This window comes from Castor canadensis, chromosome 17 (genome assembly GCF_047511655.1).
Source record: "Castor canadensis chromosome 17, mCasCan1.hap1v2, whole genome shotgun sequence".
NCBI lineage: Eukaryota > Metazoa > Chordata > Mammalia > Rodentia > Castoridae > Castor > Castor canadensis.
Window position 1 is genome coordinate 22,799,049 of NC_133402.1, and position 24,651 is coordinate 22,823,699.

At 36.9% G+C, this 24,651-nt stretch overlaps 1 protein-coding gene across 1 annotated transcript in view; it reads right to left on the reverse strand.

The window, feature by feature from the left end:
- LOC109675442 (phospholipid-transporting ATPase ABCA3-like) overlaps window positions 1-24,651 on the reverse strand; it is a 147,176-nt gene that overhangs the window by 77,770 nt on the left and 44,755 nt on the right. Inside the window, exons 6-9 of the mRNA XM_074059960.1 lie at window positions 20,136-20,291; window positions 19,580-19,790; window positions 18,146-18,296; window positions 1,602-1,700 (exon numbers count right to left, since the gene is read on the reverse strand). Coding sequence (XP_073916061.1) covers window positions 1,602-1,700; window positions 18,146-18,296; window positions 19,580-19,790; window positions 20,136-20,291 — 617 coding nt within the window. The remainder of the gene's footprint in view (window positions 1-1,601; window positions 1,701-18,145; window positions 18,297-19,579; window positions 19,791-20,135; window positions 20,292-24,651) is intronic.

Below are 24,651 nucleotides of genomic sequence, written 5' to 3' on the forward strand. Positions count from 1 at the left end.
AAAAGAAGAATTGGTGAAAGCTAAAGACATAAGAAACATACTTAATAAAAATAATGTCAGAAAACTTCACAAATCTAGAGATCAGATGGCCATTCAAGTACAGGACGCTTTTAGGACTCCAAACAGAGAAGACCAGAATGGAATCTCCCCATGTCATACTGTAGTTAAAACATTAAGTATAAAAACAAGGGAAGAACATTGAAAGCTTCAAGGGAAGTACCAAGACACATATAAAGGAAAATCCACCAGAATAGCATATTTCTCATTAGAAACAGCAAAAGCAAAGAAGGCATGGAATTATGTATTTCATGTTATGTTCCAAGGTTTTAAACTACATATTCCCAGTTGCAGGTAAAGCTTCTACTTGGAAGTAATGACTTTAAATAATATTCATTCATCCATTTATTAATCAGAGAATTGGTTATGAGTACTCAATATATGACAGGCATTGTGTGAAGCACCAAGCATAATCAGTGAACAAAAAAGAGAAGTCCCTGCCTTTACAGAGCCTTTTCTAGCTATGTTCACAAAATAACTTTCTCATTATAATTTATCTTCCTATGGAGCTTGCTTACAGAGAAAGAGAACAATTAATTGGATGACCAAGAGGCCATTTTTCTAAATCAAAAATTGTCTTAGTCTAGCTTATGGTACTATCTGAGACTGGCTAATTTATAATGAACAGATATTTATTTCTTATGTTCTGAAGGCTGAAAAGTCCAAGATTGAGGGACCAGGATCAGGTGAGGGCCTTTTTGCTGTCATACCATGGCAGAAGCTAAAAGGGCTTTATAAAAAAGCCACTCTTGCAATAATGAACCCATTCCTCACAACTGCAGTAAATTTTCAATACATGAACTTTGGGGGACATATTCAAGCCATAACATAAATTATATTTATTATAAATTAAAGAATTCATCTTTTTAATTTATATATAATCCTGCTGTAAACTTAATTGTGTGAATAAATTACCTCGTCTGTTTTGAGACATTTATCAGAACCCTGGCCCCAAGAGAAGGAAGTTTGGTCATGCTTCTGTCATAAACTTACCAGAAAAGGACATTTTGTAAATCCTTTTGACTGTTAAACCAGCTGACCTTGCTTAGTGGCAGCCTAGACTCCCTGGGCACTGTAATTTTGAGCTTTTATAGAATTCATAAGACATACCACATACAAATTAATCAAATTATAGAAATATGGTTAGTCAAAATTTTAAAGTCATCCCTAATATGTAATTCAACTAGAATAGAGCTTTTCATAAAAAGAGATAGTTTCTTCTTTATTTTTTCCTTGACTAACTCTAAACCTTCTATCCATAAGGACATATGCATCAAAGCCCAAGTTCAAAATCTTTACATATTTCTCAGCTGAAACTACATAAATACATAAACATAAAGTAACATACTTGAAAACTCAGTAATACTGTGATTACTTTTAACTGCAAATAGTTTTGCTCTTAAATTGGGGAAGGATTTTACAGATAGAAAAAATTTTTTTTTATGTTATTGGGGTTTAAACTCAGGGCCTCATGCTTACTAGGCAGGCACTTGAACACTTTGCTAGCCTGGAAATCTTATTTTTAAAAAGTCTTTATTACTCACTTAAGAAAGACTTCTTCCATGGTAGTGATTGAAGCTCCAAAGTTGGCAATGCCCAGCTCTTTCTGTTTCATTTCCAATTCAGAAAACAAAACTTCAAACCTGGAAGGAGATGTAAATCTTATATTCTTTGTTAAAAATCATTTTCCAATAAATGGAATTTTAAAGGAAATGTGACTCCTTCCATTTTCCCATTTCATACAATTTAATATTCTAAATTGTATTATTCCCTATTATTTTCTTAAAATTATTTTTGTTATTGCTGGGCATGTAACTCAGTGGTAGAGCACTTGCCTAGTATATGTGAAGCCCTGAGTTTTAAATTTCCAGTACCACCAAAATGTTTTTACTGTGGTGGAAAATTTAACATAAACTTTATCATCGTAAGCCATTGTAAATGTATAATTCAAAAGCCATTAATTACATTTACAGTTGTGCAACTCTCATCATCTATATCCAGAACTTTTTCACTATCCCAAACTGAAACTCTGTACCTATTAAAAAGTAACTTCCCACTCCAATGTTCCTCTTAATTTCATTTCTTTTTGTCTATTTATAAATTTGCATGTTCTATATACACAGAATACACCTCTGTGTCTGGTTTATTTCATTTAGCATACTTCTTTCTAACAACTTTCATATTTCAGCATGCATCAAGGATTTCATTCCTTTTGAAGGTTGAACATTATTGCTTACATGGATATACCATATGCTATTTACACATTTATCTATTAGTGGACATTGGAGTTGTTTCCATCATTTGGGTACTGTGAATAATGTGGTTTGGACAATTGGTATACAAGTGTCTGTTCAAGTCCTTGCTGCCAATTCTCCTGGGTATATATTTAAAAGTGGAATTTTTGGATCACATTGTAATTCTGTCATACTGTAATTCCTGAGGGTTGCAGCAAAAATAAAGCACTGAGCCTCCAGGGGTTGTCTCCTGTTATGTCTCCTGTATGCTGTTAGATGGCTCTGAGGTCCCTGAGCCCATATCCTGTAAATCATATACTATCCACAGCCTCCTCCCTCACATAGGGAGACGAACTTCTGGGTAGGGTCTAAAAGCACGGAGGCCCACCTCCAGGAACTAGAACCCAGCATGTGTTTGCTGCCAGGCATGTTGGAACGCCCAGAGCCAAAGCCTTCCAAATTATATAATCTCCACAGCCTCCTCCCCCCAAACAAGAAGGTGAACTGCTGGGCAGAGTCTGAAAGCACTGAAGCCCAACTCCTGGAATTGCATCCTGGAGTGCATTTATTTTTATTTTTTAAAAATTCATTTATTCACATGTGCATACATTCTTTGGGTCATTTCTTCCCCAGCCCCCCGCCCACATCCTCTCCCCACTACCCCCTCGCTTCCAGGCAGAACCTGCTCTGCCCTTATCTCTAATTTTGTTGAAGAGAAAGCATAAGCATAATAAGAAAGACAAAGCATTTTTGCTAGTTGAGTTAAGGATAGCTATACAGAGAGATTCCTAGCATTGCTTCTATGTACAAATGTATTACAATCCAAGTTGATCCATCTCTAACTAATCTTTACACTGGTTCCTGATCCCCTTCTCGTGTTGACCTCTGTCGCTTTAAGGTATCTGTATTAGTTCTGCCACTGAAAGAAGAAAAGCTGGTGAGACTCCCCAACCACCTGGAGAGACTAAGACAGTGCCTCTGCTTAAATACCAACATTAGAACTGGATGCTGAAGGAGTAACACCAGAACTACTAAGAATGAAATTCTATTGTTCCTGAACCTGGAATTTTTTTGTGTGTTTGTTTGTTTGTTCTGTTTCTTGTTAATTTGTTTGTGTGTGTTTGCCCATCTCTCCATGTTGATTTCTTTGGGTTTTTTTTTCCTTTGTTTTTTTTTTTTGTGTGTGTGTATTTAGTTTTACTATTGTGACTTGGCTAATATTAAATTACACATAGACCAGGGACAGAATAACATACATACACTAACCTAAAAACCCAACAAACCAACAAAGCAAAATTAAACCAAGGGAAAGAAAACAGGTGACTGAAACCACCAATAGCCTATCAAGAATATAGTTACACAGTAAAAAGTGGAGTTATGGGAAGACAAAAAAGGGATGTAAACCATTCTCCCCTCAAAATAATTTAATACAGGATTCAGAGTGAGATGAAGAAAACTGATACCCAGTTCCAGACTCCGACAAAACAAAGATAAACTATACCAAGAAACCAAATGAAGCCCAAAGGAACATTCTGAAAAAAGAAATCTTGCAGGTAATCACAGAGAATTTCATGGAGATGTTACTAGATATGGTCAACCAAAACATATGAGACACTCAAGAAATTTCAAGACACCAAAAATAAAGAATACAAGAAGACACAGAAAGAAATAAATGAACTCATAGGAGCCCTAAGTAACACCAAAGTGAAACAGAGAACATTATAAATAGAAATATAAATGAATTAAAGATGCAAATTAACAATAATAAAGAGGAAGTGATGCATGATATGGAAAACCTCAGAAAAAAGAATGAAGCAGAAACACAAAACACAATGGAAGGCCACTCCAGCAGACTAGAACAAGCAGAAGACAGAACCTCAGAACTCGAAGATGAAATAGAAATTAAAGGAAAAACTTGAAGAGCTATTAGTCAAACAACTGAAGACCTATGAAAGGAATATGCAAGAACTCACCAACTCCATCAAAAGACCAAACCTGAGAATCATCGGCATTGAAGAAGGAGAAGAGGTGAAAGCAAAAAGGATTCATAACATATTCAATAAAATAATAAAAGAAAATTTCCCAAATCTAGAGAACACTATGCCCATTCAGGTACACGAAGCTTCCGGGACACCAAACAGATTTGAACAAAATAGAACTACCCTACGACACATTATCATTAAAACAACAAGCACAGACACTAGAGAAAGAATATTGAAGGCTGTAAGAGAGAAAAAAAAATACCATACAAAGGTAAACCCATCAAAATCACAGCAGATTTCTCAACAGAAACCTTAAAAGCAAGAAGATCATGAGATGAGGTATTCCGGGCACTGAATGAAAGTAACTTCAACCCTAGGATACCGTACCCAGTAAAACTACCATTCAAAATAGATGGAGCAATAAAAGTTTTCCATGATAAGCAGAAACTAAAACAATGTATGGCCACCAAACCACCACTACAAAAGATTGTTCAAGGAATTCTGCACACAGAAAATGAAAGCAAATAAAACCATACGACAAGAAGTACCTAACCACAGGAAAAGAAAAGACAAGAGAGTAGAGTGTAGCATTGATTCAGCTGCACAAAATGAAACACTTAAACAAGAAAAACTACTAAATGACAGGAATCACCACATACCTATCAACAGTAACACTGAATGTTAACAACTTAACTCCCCCATCAAAAGACACTGTTTGGCAAACTGGATTAAAAAGGAAGATCCAACAATCTGTTGCTTACAGGAGACCCATCCTATTAACAGAAACAAGCACTAGCTTAGGGTGAAAGGCTGGAAGAAGATTTACCAAGCCAATGGCCCCCGAAAACAGTCAGGAGTAGCAATACTTATCTCGGACAAAGTAGACTTCAAATTTACATTGATCAAATGAGATAAAGAAGGACACTCCAGACTAATAAAAGATGAAATACATCAAAAGGAAATAACAATTATCAATCTATATGCAACCAATGTCAATGCATCCAATTTCATCAAACATACTCTGAAGGACCTAAAAACATATATAGACACAAATACAGTGGTAGTAGGAGACTTTAATACCCCCCCCACCAATAGATAGGTCATCCAAACAAAAAAATCAATAAAGAAATCCTAGATCTAAATCATACCATACATCAAATGGACCCAACTGATGTCTACAGAATTTTCATCCAATTTCTGTACAATATACATTCTTCTCAACAGCCCATGGAACCTCCTCCAAAACTGATCATATCTTAGGGGACAAAGCAAGAGTCAGCAAATATAAGAAAATAGAAATAATATCATGCATTCTACTGATCACAATGCATTAAAATTAGAACTCAACAACAAAAACAACAGTAAAAAACATGCAAACAATTGGAAGCTGAACGACACATTGCACAATGATCAATGGGTCATTGATGAAATAAAAGAGAAAATTAAAAGGTTCCGGGAAGTTAATGAAAATGAAAACATGACCTACCAGAACCTATGGGACACAGCAAAGGCAGCCCTGAGAGGAGAGCTTATAGCCATGAGTGCATATAGTAAGAGGACAGAAAGATCTCAAATCAATGTCCTAATGCTACATCTCAAACTCCTAGAAAAACAAGAACGAGCAAATCCCAAAACAAGCAGTAGGAGAGAAATAATAAAAATAAGGGCCAAAATTAATGAAGTAGAAACAAACAATAAAAAAAAAACATACAAAGAATCAATGAAACAAAAAGCTGGTTCTTTGAAAAAATAAGATTCACAGACTCCTTGAAAACTTGACTAAAATGAGGATAGAAAAAAACCCAAATCAGTAAAATCAGAAATGCAAAAGAGGAGATAAAAACAAACACGATGCAAAAGTCCAGGACCTGACAGAAACTCTGGTGAATTCTATCAGACCTTTAAATAGAGCTAATACCAACTCTCCTTAAACTTTTCCACAAAATAGAAAGGGAAGGAACCCTGCCTAACTCATTGTATGAAGCCATATTACATTCATCCCAAAACCAGAAAAAGACACCTCCAAAAAGGAGAACTATAGGCCAATCTCCTTAATGAACATCGTGCAAAAATCCTCAATAAAATAATGGCAAACTGAATCCAACAACAGATCAAAAAGATCATTCACCACAATCAAGTCGGCTACATCTTAGGAATGCAGGGGTGGTTCAACATAGGCAAATCTGTAAATGTAATACAGCACATTCATAGAAGCAAAGACAAAAACCACTTGATCATCTGAATAGATGGAGAAAAAGCCTTTGAGAAGATTCAACACCACTTCATGAAAGCCCTAAGAAAACTAGGAATAGAAGGAAAGTACTTCAACATTGTAAAAACTACCTATGACAAACCTATAGCCAACATCATACTTAATGGAGAAAAACTGAAACCATTTCCCCTATAATCATGAAGGAGACATGGGTGCTCACTAGTCCCACTCCTATTCAACTTAGCCCTGGAATTTCTAGTCAGAGCAATTAGGCAAGAAGAATAAATAAAAGGAATACAAATAGGTAAAGAAACTGTCAAAATATCTCTGTTTGCAGGCGATATGATTCTATACCTTAAAGACCCAAAAAACTCTACCCAAAAACTCCTAGACACCATAAATAGCTACAGCAAGGTGGCAGGATACAAAATCAACTTAAATAATTAACATTTCTATACACCAACAACGAAGAAACTGAGAAAGAATATATGGAAACAATTCCATTTACAATAGCCTCAAAAAAATCAAATACCTAGGAGTATACTTAACAAAGGATATGAATGACCTCTACAAGGAGAACTACAAACCCACTGCTGGTGGGAATGCAAGCTAGTGAAACCACTCTGGAAAACAATATGGAGGCTTCTTAAAAATCTAAACATATATCTGCCATATGATCCAGCAATCCCAGTCCTAGGGATAAACCCAAAGGAATGTGACTCAAGTTACTCCAGAGGTCCCTGCACACTAATGTTTATTGCAGCGCTATTCACAATAGCCAAGTTATGGAAACAGCCAAGATGTCCCACTACTGACGATTGGATTAAGAAAATGTGGTACTTATACATAATGGAGTTTTACTCAGCCATGAAGAAGAATGAAATCTCATTATTCTCAAGTAAATGGATGGAACTGGAGAACATCATTCTGAGTGAGGCTAGCCAGGCTCAGAAGACCAAAAATCATATGTTCTTCCTCATATATGGACTTTAGATCTAGGGCAAATGCAGCAATGTTCTGGTGCAACCACTCTGGAAAAAAATTTTGAGCCTTCTTAAAAATCTAAACATAAATCTGCCATATGATCCAGCAATCCCACTCCTGGGGATATACCCAAAGGAATGCAACACAGGTTACTCCACAGACACCTGCACACCCATGCTTATTGCAGTGCTATTCACAATAGTCCTGTTATGGAAACAACCAAGATGCCCCACTACTGTGAATGGATCAAGAAAATGTGGTATTTATACACAACAGAATTTTACTCAGCCATGAAGAAGAATGAAATCTTATCATTTGTAAGTAAATGGATGGAACTGGAGAACATTATTCTGAGCAAGGGTAGCCAGGCTCAGAAGACCAAAAATCATATGTTCTCCTTTATATGCAGACTTTAGATTTAGGGCAAATGTGGCAATGTGGTTGGATGTGGATCACATGCCAAGGGGAGGGCACATACGGGAGATATGGGAATAGGTAGGAAACCCAAAACATGAAAGCATTTGATGTCCCCTCTCCAAAAGAACTAATACAGAAACCTTAAAGCGACAGTGGTCAACATGAGAAGGGGATCAGGAACCAGTGTAAAGATCAGTTAGAGATGAATCAACTTGGGTTGTAACACATTTGTACATGAAAGTAATGCTAGGAATCTTTCTGTATAGCTATCTTTAACTCAACTAGCAAACAGGCTTTGTCTTCCTTGTTATGCTTATGTCTTTTCTTCAACAAAATTAGAGATAAGGGTAGAACAGATTCTGCCTGGAAGTGAGGGAGGGAGGGGGTAGAGGGTTGGGGGGGGGCAGTGGGAGAAATGACCCAAACAATGTATGCAGTATGAATAAATGAATAATAAAAAATTTTTTTAAAAGAGAAAAAAATGCAGCAATGTTGTTGGACTTGGGTCATACACTAAGTGGAGAGCACATATGGGAGGTATGTGGATAGGTAGGAAACCCAAAACTTGAAAGTGTTTTATGTCTCTGCTTGTAGTGGAGCTAATACAGTAATCTTAAAGCAATTGAGGTCAATATGGGAAGGTGATCAGGAACTAGTGAAAAGGTCAGGTAGAGATGAATCAATTTAGGTTGTAGTTGTGATACACTTGTGCATGGAAGGAGTGCTAGGAATCTCTCTGTATAGCTATCCTTATTTCAACTAGCAAAAATGCTTTGTTTTTCGTATTATTGCTTATGTCTTCCCTTCAACAAAATTGGAGAAAATGGCAGAACAGGTTCTGCCTGGAAGTGAGGGGGAGTGGGGGAGAGGGAGGGGTCAGGGCAGGGGGGAATAATGGCCCCCCAAGAAATTGAAGAGCACACTAGAATATGGAAAGGCCTATGTTCATGGATTGGCAGAATTAATATTCTGAAAATGGCTACACTATCAAAAACTATCTACAGATTCAAAGCAATTCCCATCAAAATTCCAATGTTGCTCCTCACAGAAATTGAAATTCATATGGAAGCACAAAACCCCTTTGATAGCCAATGCAATCCTGAGCAAAAACAGCAATGCTGGAGGTATCACAATACCTGACTTCAAATTATACTACGGTAACAGAAACTGCATGGTCCTAGCAAAAACAGACATGCAGACCAATGGAATAGAAGATACACAAATAAGCACATACAAGTACAGCCATCTGATGTTTCACAAAAGTGCCAAAACACATGAAGGAAAAAAGACAGTTTCTTCAACAAATGGTGTTGGGAAAACTGGATATTTACACGCAGAAGACTGAAGTTAGACCCTTATTCTCACCTGTACAAAAAAAATCAATTCAAAACAAAACAAGGAACTAAATGCAAGGCCTGAAACTTTGAAGCTGCTAGAAGAAAACATAGGGAGACCCTGATAGGTGTAGGCATAACTATATCCTTTTTGAAGAGGAGTCTAATTGCTCAGGAAGTAAGAGCAAGAAAAGCTTCTGTGTGGCAAACAAATGATTACCAGAATCAAAGAGATAACCTACAGAATGGGAAAAAATCTTTGTCAGGTATTTACTGGATAAAGGATTCATACTCAGAATACCTAAAGAGCTTCAAAATTAAATACCAAAAGGACAAAGAACAAAACAATCCAATTAATAAATGGGCAAATGAACTGATCAGACAGTTCTCAACAGAAGTACAAATGGCAGAAAATACTCAAAGAAATGTTCAACCTCCTTAGCGATAAAGGAAATGAAAAATCAAAATGACACCAAGGTTCCATATCATCCCAATCAGAATGGCTATCTTGAAAAACAAGCAACAAATACTGGAAAGGATGTTGGAAAAGGGACCCTAATTCACTGTTGGTGGGAATGTAAATTAGTGCAGCCACTATGGAAATCAGAATGCATGTTCAGCAAAAACTAAAAACAGAGCTATCATGACTGGTAACTCTAGCTATGTGGGATATGTAAATAAGAGGATTGTAGTCTAGGACTGCCTGGGCATATTGGAAAAATAACTAAAAGCAAAAAGGGTTGTGGCTCAAGTGGTAGAACTCCTGAAAATGCAAGGCCCGAATTTATTCTTTTATTGATTGATTGATTAATCCATTCATTCATTTTTGTGTTGTAGATTTTGATCTCAGGGCTTTGTACTTGCAAAGCAGGTACTCTACCTCTTAGTCTATACCTCTAGCCCATTTTTCTCTCATTTCATCTCATTTTGAAGATGCACTGCTGGGCGTATATCTGAAGGAATAAGGGTCAGCATACAACAGTTATCTGCACTCCCTTGTTTATAGCAGCATTATTCACAATAGCTGAATTATGGAATCAACATAGGTGTCCACTGAGTATTGAGTGGATAAAGAAAATATGGTATAATGTAGAGTATTATTCAGCCATAAGAAAGATTGAATTTATGGTGCATATAGGAAAATAGATGGAACTGGAAGTCATCATGTTAAGCAAAAGAAGCCAGAATGAGAAAGGCAAGTATCATGTTCTGTCTCATATGGAGAATTTAGACCTAAAGGAAAGAAAAAAATGACACAAGTGTAAAACAGGGTAACTGTTTTGGGATGGGAGTCAGCAGGAGTTGGGAGGGTGAAAGGAAAGTGTGAAAGGGGAATGAATATGATCAAAGTAGTTCATACCATGTATGAAATTAAAATAATGAAACCATTAAAACTGTTTAAAAGGAAGGGTAGTAGGGTGAATTTGATCGAATTGTAAAGAAATATCACAATGAAACCCCTTTGTACAATTAATATACATAAATAACAATAAATACTGAATAAACACCCTACAATTTTACTACACTCATTAATTCTAATAACTCCTTTGTAAATTCCATAGGATTTCCTATGTACGTGATTGTTAGCAGTGAACGAAGACAAAATGATTTTTTTTCCTAATTCGGATGTGTTTTTTTCTTGTCTTGTTGCATTGGTTATAATTTCCACTACAATACTGAATAAAAGTGGTGAAAACTGAAAAAAAAAGATTACTGTATAAGGTAAGACTTTTTTGTTATGTCATTGACTAATTTTGGTTATCAGAGCAATATTGGCCTTATAAAACGTGTTGGGAATCAAACAAAATAATGGCAAACCGAATCCAACAATACATCAGAAAGATCATTCACCACTACCAAGTTGGCTTCATTCCAGGGATGTGGGGTGTTTCAACATATGTAAATCTATAAATGTAATACAGCATATTCATAGAAGCAAAGAAAAAAACCATTTGATCATCTCAACTGATGCAGAAAAAGCCTTTGACAAGATCCAACACCACTTCATGATGAAAGCTCTAAGAAAACTAGAAATAGAAGGAAAATACCTCAACATTATAAAGGCTATATATGACATATACAATGGAGAAAAGACAGCCTCTTCAACAAATGTTGTTGGGAAAAGTGGTTATCCATCTGCAAAAAACTGAAACTAGATCCATGTTTATCACCCTGTACTAGTATCAACTCAAAGTGGATCAAGTACCTTAATATCAGACCCAAAACTCTGAAATTAGTATAGGTAAAGGCAGGAAACACTCTGGAAGTAATAGGCATTGGCATATACATCTTCAATAGAACCCCAGCAACTCAGCAACTAAAGAGAAAGGATGGACAAATGGCACTTCATAAAATTAAAAAGCTTCTACAGAACAAAAGAAATGGTCTCTAAATTAAAGAGACCACCCACAGAGTGGGAGAAAATATTTGCCAGCTATACATCAGTCAAAGAACTAATAACCAGAATATATAGGGAAATCAAAAAACTAAACTCTCCCAAAATCAATGAATCAATAAAGAAATGGGCAACTGAACTAAATACAACTTTCTCAAAAGAAGAAATTCAAATGGCCAAAAAACACATGAAAAAATGCTCACTGTCTCTGGCCATAAAGGAAATGCAAATCAAAACCACACTAATATTCCACCTCACCACTGTTAGAATAGCCATCATCAAAAACCACCCCTTATGGCATGGTTGGCTTTGTGGCCAGATTATAAATTCCATGAGAACAGGAACTCTGTCTGTCTTGTCTGTTGCTCTATCCCTAGCATTTAGCAGTCATGCCTGCATAATGGATAAATGTTTTCAATAAAAAAATGCTTTTTGAATAAATGAATGAATAAAAAGAAGAACCAACTAGTCAAGTAACCCTTCAATGCAGGATAAAAAAGCCTTTTTGGGCCAAGCAGGGTAATATGAGTATATAAAATGCCTCATATATGGTAACAGTAGCTAGTGGGGATTATTACAGCTAACAGTGTGTGCAGGCTGGAGGGTTTCAAATCCTAACTTTATATGACTGCTAGCCATTGCTAGGTGTGGATTGAACTCTGTGGCAGTAGAGAGACTGCTGCTTCCTCTTAGGACTGACTTAAAGCACCCAGTGCGGCCTTGCCATCAAAACATCCAAGCTTCTCATACGCAAATGCAGTAGGATCTGAGACATAAAGATGAATGCAGTCATCTTGATTTTAAAATTTCTGTGAACACTGGACAGTCATGAAACACCAGTTCATAACCACCGTGTCGTGTTTGTCAACACGCTTGTCAGTCGGGGAATTGATGGCCACATTACAAGTGGGGCTTAAGGACAAAGGGTGACTTGAGTCAGGTGCAGGCCCAGAAGTTAGTGATCGGACTTTCCCCTTTCTAAGTAGACTGGACTAATATCTCACCCACTAATGCTTAAAACATATTCTAACATGTGTAGTGGCCTTAAGGCACTTCTGGGCAAGTTCCAGTTCCCAGCCATCAGTGAGCAGTCACCTGACTTCATCCACTTGCTCCCACATTGGTACCAGGCAGGGAACCTATGTGGTCACATGACTAAGTGCCTGGCCTTTGGAGTCAGCCAGTTATTCTTGCAAACCCTGGCTCTGCCGTTAGTAGCCATTTGTGACCTTGGCCTTATCCCTAAGCATTCTGAGCAAATGAGGCCCACTGCCCTGGGGTGTTGAGAAGCTGACATAAAATAAGGTCCATAGAGAGGTTAGCCAGCTGTGTGGCAATGGCTGGAAGTTGGTAGCTGTTGTTGTTTTGGTGATGTAGCTGTTGTTGCTGGTTTTACAAACACTTGGCATTTGATAATTGCCCAGTGTCACACTTTTCCCAGCCCAGCCGAAAGAGGAAAGTCCAGTGAAAGAGGCATAAATCCACTGAACTCTGCATTTTGGTAGCAGTTCGTATAGCAGCTTCCTTAAGGCTCAGAGATCCTTCTCTTTGCCTCTCCCCAGCTGTCCATGAGGAGGCTGATGTGGGTGTTGTCCTGGTCAGCTGATCTGTACCTGTGGGGTTTGCAGCCTGGCCTCCACACAGAGGACTTTTTGTGGAGAGGGCTTGAACTTACATTAAACAGTGAAATTGAATATAACAAGATTTTAAAGCAAAGCTATAAAGTAAGTTTTCACAAAGAAATTTCTGGGTGATGACTTCAAAGTCCACCTGGTGGATCCCACAGCGTGGAGCCCTTTGAAGTATGGGCAGATTGGTTTCAAAGCCACCAACTCAGACCCTCCTCTCTGCAGATGGAAAGGTTCTGAATAGCTTTCTCTCTCCAGGGAGTGTTGCTTCTTAGCCCAGCTGCCCTGTGCCCTTGGAACAGATGGTTTTAGATCACGTGAGCATCACGACTTAGGCCTATATTCCTGAGTTTGTCTCTCCTCTCATTAGCCAGTGTATCCTTTTTCTTTGTGAGGAAGGTGCCAGCCATATGGAATCTAGGCTCGTTATATATATATTTTGTAAATACAACTAGAGCCTTTAAATTTGCATTAATTTAACAGAAGAAAAAAGAAACCAGATTGAAACAGGAGGAATTATTGAAATTCAGATTTCTTTATCACAAGGAATATTCCTTAAAATATCCATCAGCTTAACAAATTATGAAGTAATAGGAAGAGGCATAGAGTGACCCTGTTTGTTTCTCTTTATGCATTGCCTGCTGGTCCCCCACCATGTGTACACTCTGGGGAGAACAAAGGTCTTGCCATCTTGTTCCCATGGTGGTCAGTCTGTGGCACATCACCCTTGCACACATGCATGCATGCCTAGTTAGTGAAGGACAGCTGCCCCACTGTCTTCCCATTGGTGGGCCATGACAGAATACAGGAGGGTCTGTTTTACATGTGGATGATATAGAAGGAGCAAGGACCAGAGGTTAAGGACAGAAGTTACATTTCTGCCACTTAATCACTGTGAGAAGTTGAACCAGCTAAACAACTCTAGTCATCAGTTCCTTCAATTCAGGGGATCCCGAAGTTTAGTCACTTAAATGTGGGGTTGTAGTACTGGAGGCAGTGAAGTGTTCAGAGGAAGCCGGCTCTTCTGATCACAGACATATCCTAGGGTCCTACGGTCTGAAGGCTCAGTCCTTTCTGGAGCCTTGTAGACTGAGGCTGCACTTAGATGTCAGTAGGGATGATTCTGGGCCCTGGGGTCTGCTGGGATTTCCCGGACAGTGACAGAAGTATTCAAACCATTAATCTCTCTGATGGCTGGCACCCATTTCGTTGCTGTAGCCACAGTAATTGGGCAGGAACACTGGGGTGCAGAGAGAGGGATTTGCCCACTTCTCCACCCAGCCTTGTCCCCACCTAAAGAACAGAGAAGCTCAGGCTGATGATATTTAAGAACAGGGTTCGGCAATAAGGAAATGGGCGAGTGAACTAAACAGAACTTTCTCAAAAGAAGAAATTCAAATGGCCAAAAAACACATGAAAAAATGCTCACCATCTCTAGCAATAAAGGAAATGCAAATTAAAACCACACTAAGATTCCACCTCACCCCTGTTAGAATAGCCATCATTAGCAACACCACCAAAAACAGGTGTTGGCGAGGATGCGGGGTAAAAAGGAACCCTCTTACACTGCTGGTGGGAATGTAAACTAGTACAACCACTCTGGAAAAAAATTTGGAGGCTACTTAAAAAGCTAGACATTGATCTACCATATGATCCAGCAATACCACTCTTGGGATATACCCAAAAGACTGTGACATAGGTTACTCCAGAGGCACCTGCACACCCATGTTTATTGCGGCACTATTCACAATAGCCAAGTTATGGAAACAGCCAAGATGCCCCACTACTGATGAATGGATCAAGAAAATGTGGTATCTATACACAATGGAATTTTATGCAGCCATGAAGGAGAACGAAATGTTATCATTTGCTGGTAAATGGATGGAATTGGAGAACAGCATTCTCAGTGAGGTTAGCCTGGCCCAAAAGACCAAAAATCGTGTGTTCTCCCTCATATGCAGACATTAGATCAAGGGCAAACACAACAAGGTGATCAGACTTTGATTACATGATAAAGCAAGAGCACACAAGAGAGGTATGAGGATAGGTAAGGCACCCAAAAAAACTAGATAGCATTTGTTGTCCTCAATGCAGAAACTAATGCAGATACTTTAAAGTAACAGAAGCCAATAGGAGAGGAGATCAGGAACTAGAGAAAAGGTTAGTTTGAGAAGAATTAATTTAGAATGTAACACACATCTACAGGAAAGCAATGTGAGTAAACTCCCTATATAGCTATCCTTATCTAAACTAGCAAAAACTCTTGTTCCTTCCTATTATTGCTTATACTCTCTCTTCAACAAAATTAGAGATAAGGGCAAAATAGTTTTCGCCGGGTATTGAGGGGGTGGGGGGACAGGGAGGGGGTGGGATAGGTGGTAAGGGAAGGGGTGTGGGGAGGGGGGAGAAATGACTCAAGCATTGTATGCACATATGAATTAAAAAAACCCTGCCTTTTCTTTCTTATTATTGCTTATACTTTCTCTTCAACAAAATTAGAGATAAGGGCAGAAAAGGTTCTGCTTGGAAGCGAGGGGGGGTGGGGAAGGGGTGGGGGTGGGGTGAGAGTTGGAGGTGGGGGGAGGGAGGAGAAATGACCCAAACAATGTATGCAAATATGAATAAACGAATTAAAAAATAAACACAACTGATGATAATTCACGACTGACTGAGAGCTCCGCATCATCTGAGCTGTGGAATACATGCACAGTAATTAAAAAAAAAAATAAAACGTGTTAGGAAATGTTCCCTTGCTTAGATTTTTTCTAGAAATATTTGTGTATAGTTGATACTGTTTTCTTCTGTACATGTTTGTTAGACTTCATCAATTAAGACATGTGTCTCTGGAGCACCCTCTGTGTGAAGATTTTTTTTGTGGGGCGCAGGTTCTTGGGACATTTCCCAAGCTGACCTTGATCTCCTGGGCTCAAGGGATCCTTCTACCTTAGCCTAATACTACAGATGTAGGCTACTGTGTGCAGTTCATGGGAAGATTTATAATCTTTTTTAAAGAACCAGGCACAGTGGCTCATACCTGTGATCTTAGCTAGGTAGAGGGTGGGAGGAGGCAGTTTCAGGCCAGCCCAGGCAAAAAGTGCATGAGACCCCATCTCAACCAATAAAAGCTGGATTGTTGTGCATTCCTGCCTTCGAGCTATGCAGGATGTGTAAATAGGAGAACTGCCATCCAGGATTGCCTGGACATAAATGTAAGACCTTAACTGAAAAATAATTAAAAGCAAAAAAGGGCTGAAGTGGTAGAAATCCTGCAAATGCAAGGTCCTAAGTTCAAATCCAATTACCCCCATATTTATTTTTATCTATCTATCATCTATCTATCTAATTTTTGTGGGACTGGGGTTTGAACTTAGGGCTTTGTGCTTGCAAATCAGGCAGCACCTCTTGAGCTACACCTCCAGCCCATTTTTCTCTGGTTATTTTTGAGATGGAGTCTCACGAAATATTTGCCCAGGTTAGCCTTGAACTGTGGTCCTCCTGATCTCAGCCTCCCAAGTAGCTATGATTATAGGTGGATGCATTATAATGATTTTTAAAAATCAATTTGGAAAATAAAATTTTTATTTGTAAACAAAGGACTTTTCAAGGTAAGTACTTCTTATTGAGTCAGTTTCTATAACTTTTGTCTTTCAAGGAAGTTTCTTTTTTTGTTTTTGGTGTGGTGCTGGGAATCAAACCCAGCACATTCTGGGCAAGTTCCTTACCACTGAGCTACATCCCTGGCCATTTAAGGAAGTATTGGTCAATTTTATCTAAGATATTAATTTTATTGGCATTAATAATTTTTTTTAGTAATATCCTTTTATTAATATACTAATGGTAGCATAGGTAAGGATATCACCTCACTCATTCCAAATATAGGTAATTTGTATAATTTCTTTTTCTTCACGATCAGTTTGACTAAAGTTTTATTGAATGCACTGATCTCAAAGAATCAGCTTTGAATCTTATTTTAAAAATTCCAAATTCACTTGTTAGTCACATTATATGGCTGACAATATCAGTATATGAAGTCATAAGTACTAATTTGAAATCTCTTCCTATGGTTTTCTCGTAAATACATACATGTAAGTACTGAGAACTATGCCTGGCACAAAGCCAATGAACAATTAATCTCAGTTATCAAGGTCTTGAAAATAACCAAGAAGTTCTTGTTATTTTATTCTTTTCCAACAATAACAAACTATTTTATGATTTAAAGGGTTATGGCTATCTTATTCTGGTTGGTTGGTTTTTTTTTTTGTTGTCCAATGGTTAGTTTAAAATTATTCTTGTGTAAGGAAGCTGACTTGCATCTATGGGACATAATAGTAGTAATAACTTCAGGAAAGAACACAAAAATGACACACTTCCTGAAAGTCAGTGATGTGCACTCTTACTTTCCATTTCTCTTAGCTAGGATGGTAAACCCAGGTAGAATTATCTTTGTGTGTCTCTTCCAACTAATTTGGCTAATGGCTAAGCCAAACTCCTGTTTTTTTCTGTGTTACATCTGCTCCAAGAGTTGCTATACAAACTGCCTTTTACTTTCATTATCTTAAAATTTCTCTGGATATTATGTAGAAAATTTGTACACTGGAAACATCCTGCCATTAACTATCTCTTATAGCCACTAGGTTATACATTTCCTCTGGAAAACTAACAAATTGAAAGAAAAATATCATATAAGCCTTGTATAAAATTCTAAATTATGAGGCAATCCTCTGCTCTGTGAGAGAAATCTTCAGCTTTGAATTTTCTAACTCTACTTGGCAAATCGTTGCTATAAGTGAATACTTGGTTTGTTAGAAAAACATAACTCACTAAGGTTGCTAAGCCTAGGAAATTAAAAATGATTTCTGGTCACACAAAAAACCATTCATCTAGAACTATCTGGATCCATACCTTTGTGTATACTTTTTGGGTAGGATAAATGATAATTCACCTCCAATGTTTTTCTCCAATGTGGCACTTGGAACCTGAGACTTAATCATTGCAGAGATCTTTTCAACATCACAGTGTGGCTCCCTCTCCATGACTATGTGATATCCAGCACCTAAGACAAACCATTCAGATGATCAACTGAAGAAATTATGTACTTTTAAATACTCTTAAGATCAAATTTGGCTCTCTGTGGTTAAGGTCATATAGGTCTACAAGAATACATAGTATAGGTATGTCACAAGACATTAATAATGACTATAAGGAAGCTCACAAACTTTCAAAATCTGCCCTAAAAGCCAAGACACTGAATAAACAACAGCTTTTGCTTAATTTCAATAATTTTCTTAGTGAATCATAATGATTTAGTATAAATAACCAGATATAGGAGCTATATGAAGGAAGACCCCCTCCTCCTCCATTATTTGGCTATTTATTTTTGAAACTGAAATATTGGTAAATACGAATTTTGCTATTATTGTTGCTATTATTATATGTTAGATACTAATCTGGGCCCTGGGAACAGTAGTGAAAACAGTACATAAATTTTTTGTCCTCATCAAAATTTATATAACCTGTGATCATAAACTTTGTACAACCAAATGGATATGTAAATTTATGTTAGAAAAGTTTTTTTTAATATACCTGGCCACAATTTTGTATTCTATAAAGTAAGGTTGTTGTTTTGAATCCTATATAAGATATACTGAGTAGACAGCATGGTAGCCAGTATAAAAAGAAATATTTATAAGTTGAATGAACTCTAAAACTGAATAAATTAATTGTTGAAATAATTAATCTTGTTGTCAATTACACTTACATTCTCTAATTTGGGGATGTTATTACTATAATTTCAGCCCTACACAGCTTACCATTTGACATATCAATTTTATCTCCTATCAAAGCTGTGTATTTATCAAAGACTGCTTTATTCCACTTACATGATTCTTTTATTCTACACATCATTCTTACTGTCAATTACCATTTGCAGTTATCTCATTATAGTGAGGATTTGGTTTGGCACTAGAGAAACTAGGATCAGAAATGTCTGATTCCTCTACTTCTCATTCAAATAAATCTATTTGGAGGCACAACTGCATTTCAGATACAAAACTGTCAGTAGTAGTACAAAATGGGACAAATAAGCATGACCTTTGCTGTTGATTCAAATATTTATGGAATCTGAAGTAATGTGTTGAAGAACAAGTGATAAGTATATATAAGGAAAATCCAGAATGCAAAGGACCTTAAAAACCAATTATAATAGTTGAGACCTATTTTGTAGGACAGAGGAAGATCACTGAAGTTTTAGGCATTTAGACAAACTATAATGAAAATAATATTAAAAGAATATTATTAAGGCATCAGTATCCTAATAATAATCAAATGGAGAGAGACCATATATTTGTTTCAGGAAGACTGAAGAGCCACAGCACTGCAGGGTGCCCCTGACCATGATGGCAACGCGGTCACCCAAGATGTCAGCTTCATCCATGTAGTGGGTTGTCAGTAAGATGGCACGATTCTTTTTATAATGCTGAAGAAGTTCCCAGGTGACTCTCCTTGAGACTGGGTCCATGCCAGATGATGGTTCATCCAGTATCACTACCTAAAAGCAGAAAAACAATTCTATGACCATTGATAAATGATACAGTGCTACTTGTGGGATTACTTACGATTTGAGGGGAACATAGTTAAGGTAAGATAGAGCCTAGAGTAATATAGAGGTGAAATCTAGGAAAATAATAATACAAGTCATGTTATAAAAGCTGGGTCAATGATGTGAATCCCTCTTCATTATCACTGGCAGGTTTCCTTTTAGATTATATCAACTCTCACAGCTTAGACAGCTGAGTTTTATAGACTACATGGTAAGAACACTTATTGTTCAGTCCCCCTTTCACCTCCTACTCTGTGTGCTTGTGGCCCCTCCTTTCTCATTCTACTTTAATACCTTGGAGCCCCCTATCAGTGCTATAATGATGGAGAGTTTGCGCTTCACTCCTCCACTCAGTGAGCCTGAAAATGTATGGAGATTTTCTAGCAGGTCAAAAACAGTCAGCATATCGTATATTTCTGTATGATGTATCTTTTGAGATATTCCTTTTATCTAGAAAGAAGAGCAAGAATTTACATGGTACATCTAATCTTATCTTCAGACAGTTTTTAGATCATTAACTTTTCTTACACAGTTACACAGACAAAAGTTTCTTGCAACTTTATCCCTGGAAACATTTTATAACAGCTTTTTCTTACATCAACAAAAGTGTCTTCTCTCCCTTGCCTCAGTTTATATCTAAAGGAGAATTTCTAAAATGAGAATTTCCAGAGGTTAGCTCTGTGGTAGAGCATATTTAGCTCATGGAAGGAGCTGGAGTCAATCCCCAGCACAATTTTTTCCAGAATTTATAAAGATATCTGCAGCTCATCAACAGAATCTCTGGTTTCCAAATATAACTGAGCAAACACACATACAACTCTTTACTTCCCATGATCTCAATTATTAAACCAGAAGAACTAAGAAAAGTAAATATTAGCAGTTGGAGCACCAGAATCCAAAGTATCACTGAACTGCTGGTGACTTTGCCATTTTTCTCTGAGTACCCCTTTGCCTGAACTCAAAACCATCCAATGCTTTTGAGTGAGCTTTGCAATCAAATGGAGTAAGATTAAGGAGAAACTCTCTGTTTTGGGTTTGACAGAAGGCAGTAAAGAGCAATCAGATGTTTTTCTCTGTTCTTTGTGCCCCCGTACTGGAAGTCTCATGGTAGAGACGAGATGGCAAATATAGATAAGAAAAGGTAAATCTGCAAGGGCTAACTCTAAGTGAGGGGAATGTTTTTCTCAGTTCAGTGGATCTGTGACTACAAGAAGGCAGAGCCAAACCCTGCTCTCTATCCTTTTCCAAATTGATATGGCACAATCATGAAAGGGGATGATATTTGGCTGGAGAAATGATAAAGGAATCCTGGGAAACCAGGAAGTATGAAGGATGTAATAGGAGAAAGAAGCAGGAAAATTATATTTTAAAGTTGCTTATGAACTTGTGTGCTAACTCCAACATTTGGATACATGCATCTAATCCTAATTTGCATGCCAGATTGGACCTCTTCCCAGGTGCAAGACTGATCAATGGACTATAAATATGGAAGAGACTGAAATAGCACTGCAATCGCTTTGAATACTGACATTATAATTATAGCCTACAGACAGGATATAAATAAGATACAGAGTCTCATAATGTACTGTTTGAAGAACATCGAGGATATAAACAAAATTACTTTGCACACAAAGAATCACAAAATCTCGACTCATAAGACAATCAACAAACATGAGTAAGAAGGTGATACAAGCTATTGGAATTAACACCAAACACTTGAATGCAGAATTATTATGTTCAAAGAAGCAGCTACAAACGTTAATGTAAAGTATTATTGAAACACAGAAAATATAAAGAAGCAGCAAATGGAACATTTAGAACTAAAAACTAAAAAACTTCAAAATGGAAATTAACCGAAATAAAAGTCACATACTCAACAGCAGAATGAAGATGATATAGAAAAGCACCAGTGAACTTGAAGATAGACCAATAAAAAGCATCTCTAATCTGAGCAGAGAAAAAAAATAATTGAAGGAAAAAGAAGTAAAGCTCACAGGTGGGGGCTGGACAACAATAAAATATCTAACATTTATGTTATTGAAGTTAAAGAGCAGAGAATAAAGAGTGCATAGTTAAAATAATATTTGAAGAAATTACTGATTTCTGAAACACAAACAAAAAAGATGACTGGACCCCATCCACGGTGAACCCCCTGAAATCAACACCCAGACAAGTCTTAAGTTGCTGAAATGCAGACAAAAACATCTGGAAAGCATCCAGAGAAAAATGAGAAATTACCTACTGGGGAACAACAATTCATAATCCATAACATCCAGACAGCAGTAGAACAATAACTTCCAAGTACTGAGGAAGAGATCTTCCAACCTGATTTCTATGCCAAGCAAAAACATTTTTGATGGAGAATTAAGGATAACTTCAGGTGGAAGGAAAACTAACAGAATTCATACCCAGTAGGAGGCATATTACCTTAAAAGTAATAAAAAATTATTCTTTAAACAGAAAATAAATCATATGTAAGAAATGTTGGGACATCATGAATGATAAAAGTACAATAGGAATGGTAAGTATAATAGACTGTTACTATGTTTTTAAGACAGGCTATATGGTCTTAATAAAAAAAGCACTGTATGATGGGTTTTTCAGTATGAGTAGGTGTAGTATACAAGTACATTAGAAAAGAGGATAAAGAGCCTATAGCCTATAGTGTGATAAGGTTTCCACATTACAAGTGAAGGTACTGCACTGAAATAATTGTGAAAAGCTAAGTCTGGAGAGCTGGTGGAATGACTCAAGAGATAGAGTTGCCTGTCTAACAAGTGTGAAGCCCTGAGTTTAAGCCCTAGTACCACCCAAAAAAAAGTAAAATAAAATAAAATAAAAAAAAAAAGAAGCTAAGTCTGGGTTTTGGAACTGCTATAGAAACCACTGGAAATATATACAAGCTATGTAGTAAAAGTTATAACAGATAAATTAAAATGGATTACTAAAAATACTCAAAAAACTAAAGAAGGCTAAAAAGGGGAAGCACAGGAACAAAAACCAATGAGTACAAACAGAAAACAAATAAAATGTCAGATTTAAATTTAAGCACATTAGTAGTTACATTAAATATAAATGTTTTTAAACACATCAGTTAAGAGACAGATTATCAGATTAGATAAAAAAAAATAACCACATATTGCCTGTAAGAAACTCAAATGGCTGGGTATGGTGGTGCTTACCTGTAATCATTGCTATGTAAGAAGCAGAGATAGGAGGATTGCAGTTTTGAGGCTAGCCTGGACAAAAAAGTTAGTGAGACTCTCTCTCTTGTCAAAAAAACTAAAAAAAAAAGTAAAAACAAGCTGGGAATGGTGATGTATGCCTATAAATTTTAAGCATGGGCTGGACAAAGAATGCAAGAACCTATTTGAAAAATAAAAAGGGCTGGAGGCATGGTTTCTTAACAGCAGAGCATGTACACAGCAAACACAAGGTCCTGAGTTCAAAACCCCAGAACTAGCCAGGCACTCGTGGCTCACATCTGTAATCCCAGCTACTCATGAGGCAGAGATCAGGAGGATCACAGTTCCAAGCCAGCCCCAGAAAAATAGTTCAAGAGACCCTCTCTCAAAAAAATCCATCACAAAAAAGGGTTGGTGGAGTGGCTCAAGCAGTATAGCACCTGCCTAGCAAGCATAAGGCCCTTTGTTGAAACCCCAATACAACCAAAAAAACTAGACCAAACAAAGAAACAGATAAAAACAAAAACAAAAACCCCAGTACCACCAAAAAGACAAAGAAAGTCAAAATTTAATGAGATAGATAGGTTTAATAACAATTGGTTGAAGAAAATATACCATGCAAATGCAAATCAAGAGAAAGCTGGAATGGTCATATTAATACATATTAATATCAGATAAAGTAAAAAAAAGTATCAGATAAAGTAGACTTCAGAGGAAAAAACTTAATGAAGATAAAAGAGGGACATTACATATTGATAAAATAATTATTTCACAAAGAAGACACAGCAATCTGAAATGTGTATATACCTAATGAAACCTAAAATACCGAAAGTGTTGACAAACATATAGCTATGGTAGGAGATTTCAACCCACTCTGCAACAGATGGAAAGCAGCAAGCACATAGGAGAACAAAAAGCATCAAGTTACTCAATGTAATTGACAGAAAAAATTAAAAGCAGAAAACACATCTTTCTCAGGTGTACATGGAAAAATATAGACCATAAAAATACTTAACAACTTTTAAAGAACTGAAATCACATATAGTCTCTAGTAAAAATAGAATAGAAATAAGAATAACAAAGAAAACAGGACAACCTTCTACCACTTGGATATTAAAGAACATACTTGTAAATGATCTATGAGCCACCATAGAAATCTGAGGAAAAACAAAATATTTTGAACTGAACAAAAATGAAAATATGGCACACTAAATAAAAAATGATGTGATGAAGCTAAAGGGAATGCTGAGCAGGAGAATCATCTTAATAACTGCCTACAGTAGCAGACAAAAATGTGTCAGACCAATGATTTTATCGCTGCTCTTAAGAAACTAGAAAAGGAAGAACCCCCAAGTGAAGTAAAAGGAAGAATGTAATGAATAGGTAAGCATAAGTAAATAAAAACCCAAAATGTGAGAGATAATAATCCCTAAACCAAAAGTGAAAGATAATGAAAATTAATAATCCTCTATCAGATGACAGAGAAAAACAAATTGTAATGCTACTTTAATCAGAGTGTGGTATTTGCAAAAGGATTCCAAGGCCAATGCAATAGAAAGGAATCAGACCTACAGACCTGCAGAAATATGATCATTTGATCTTTGACAAATGTGTAAAAGCAATTC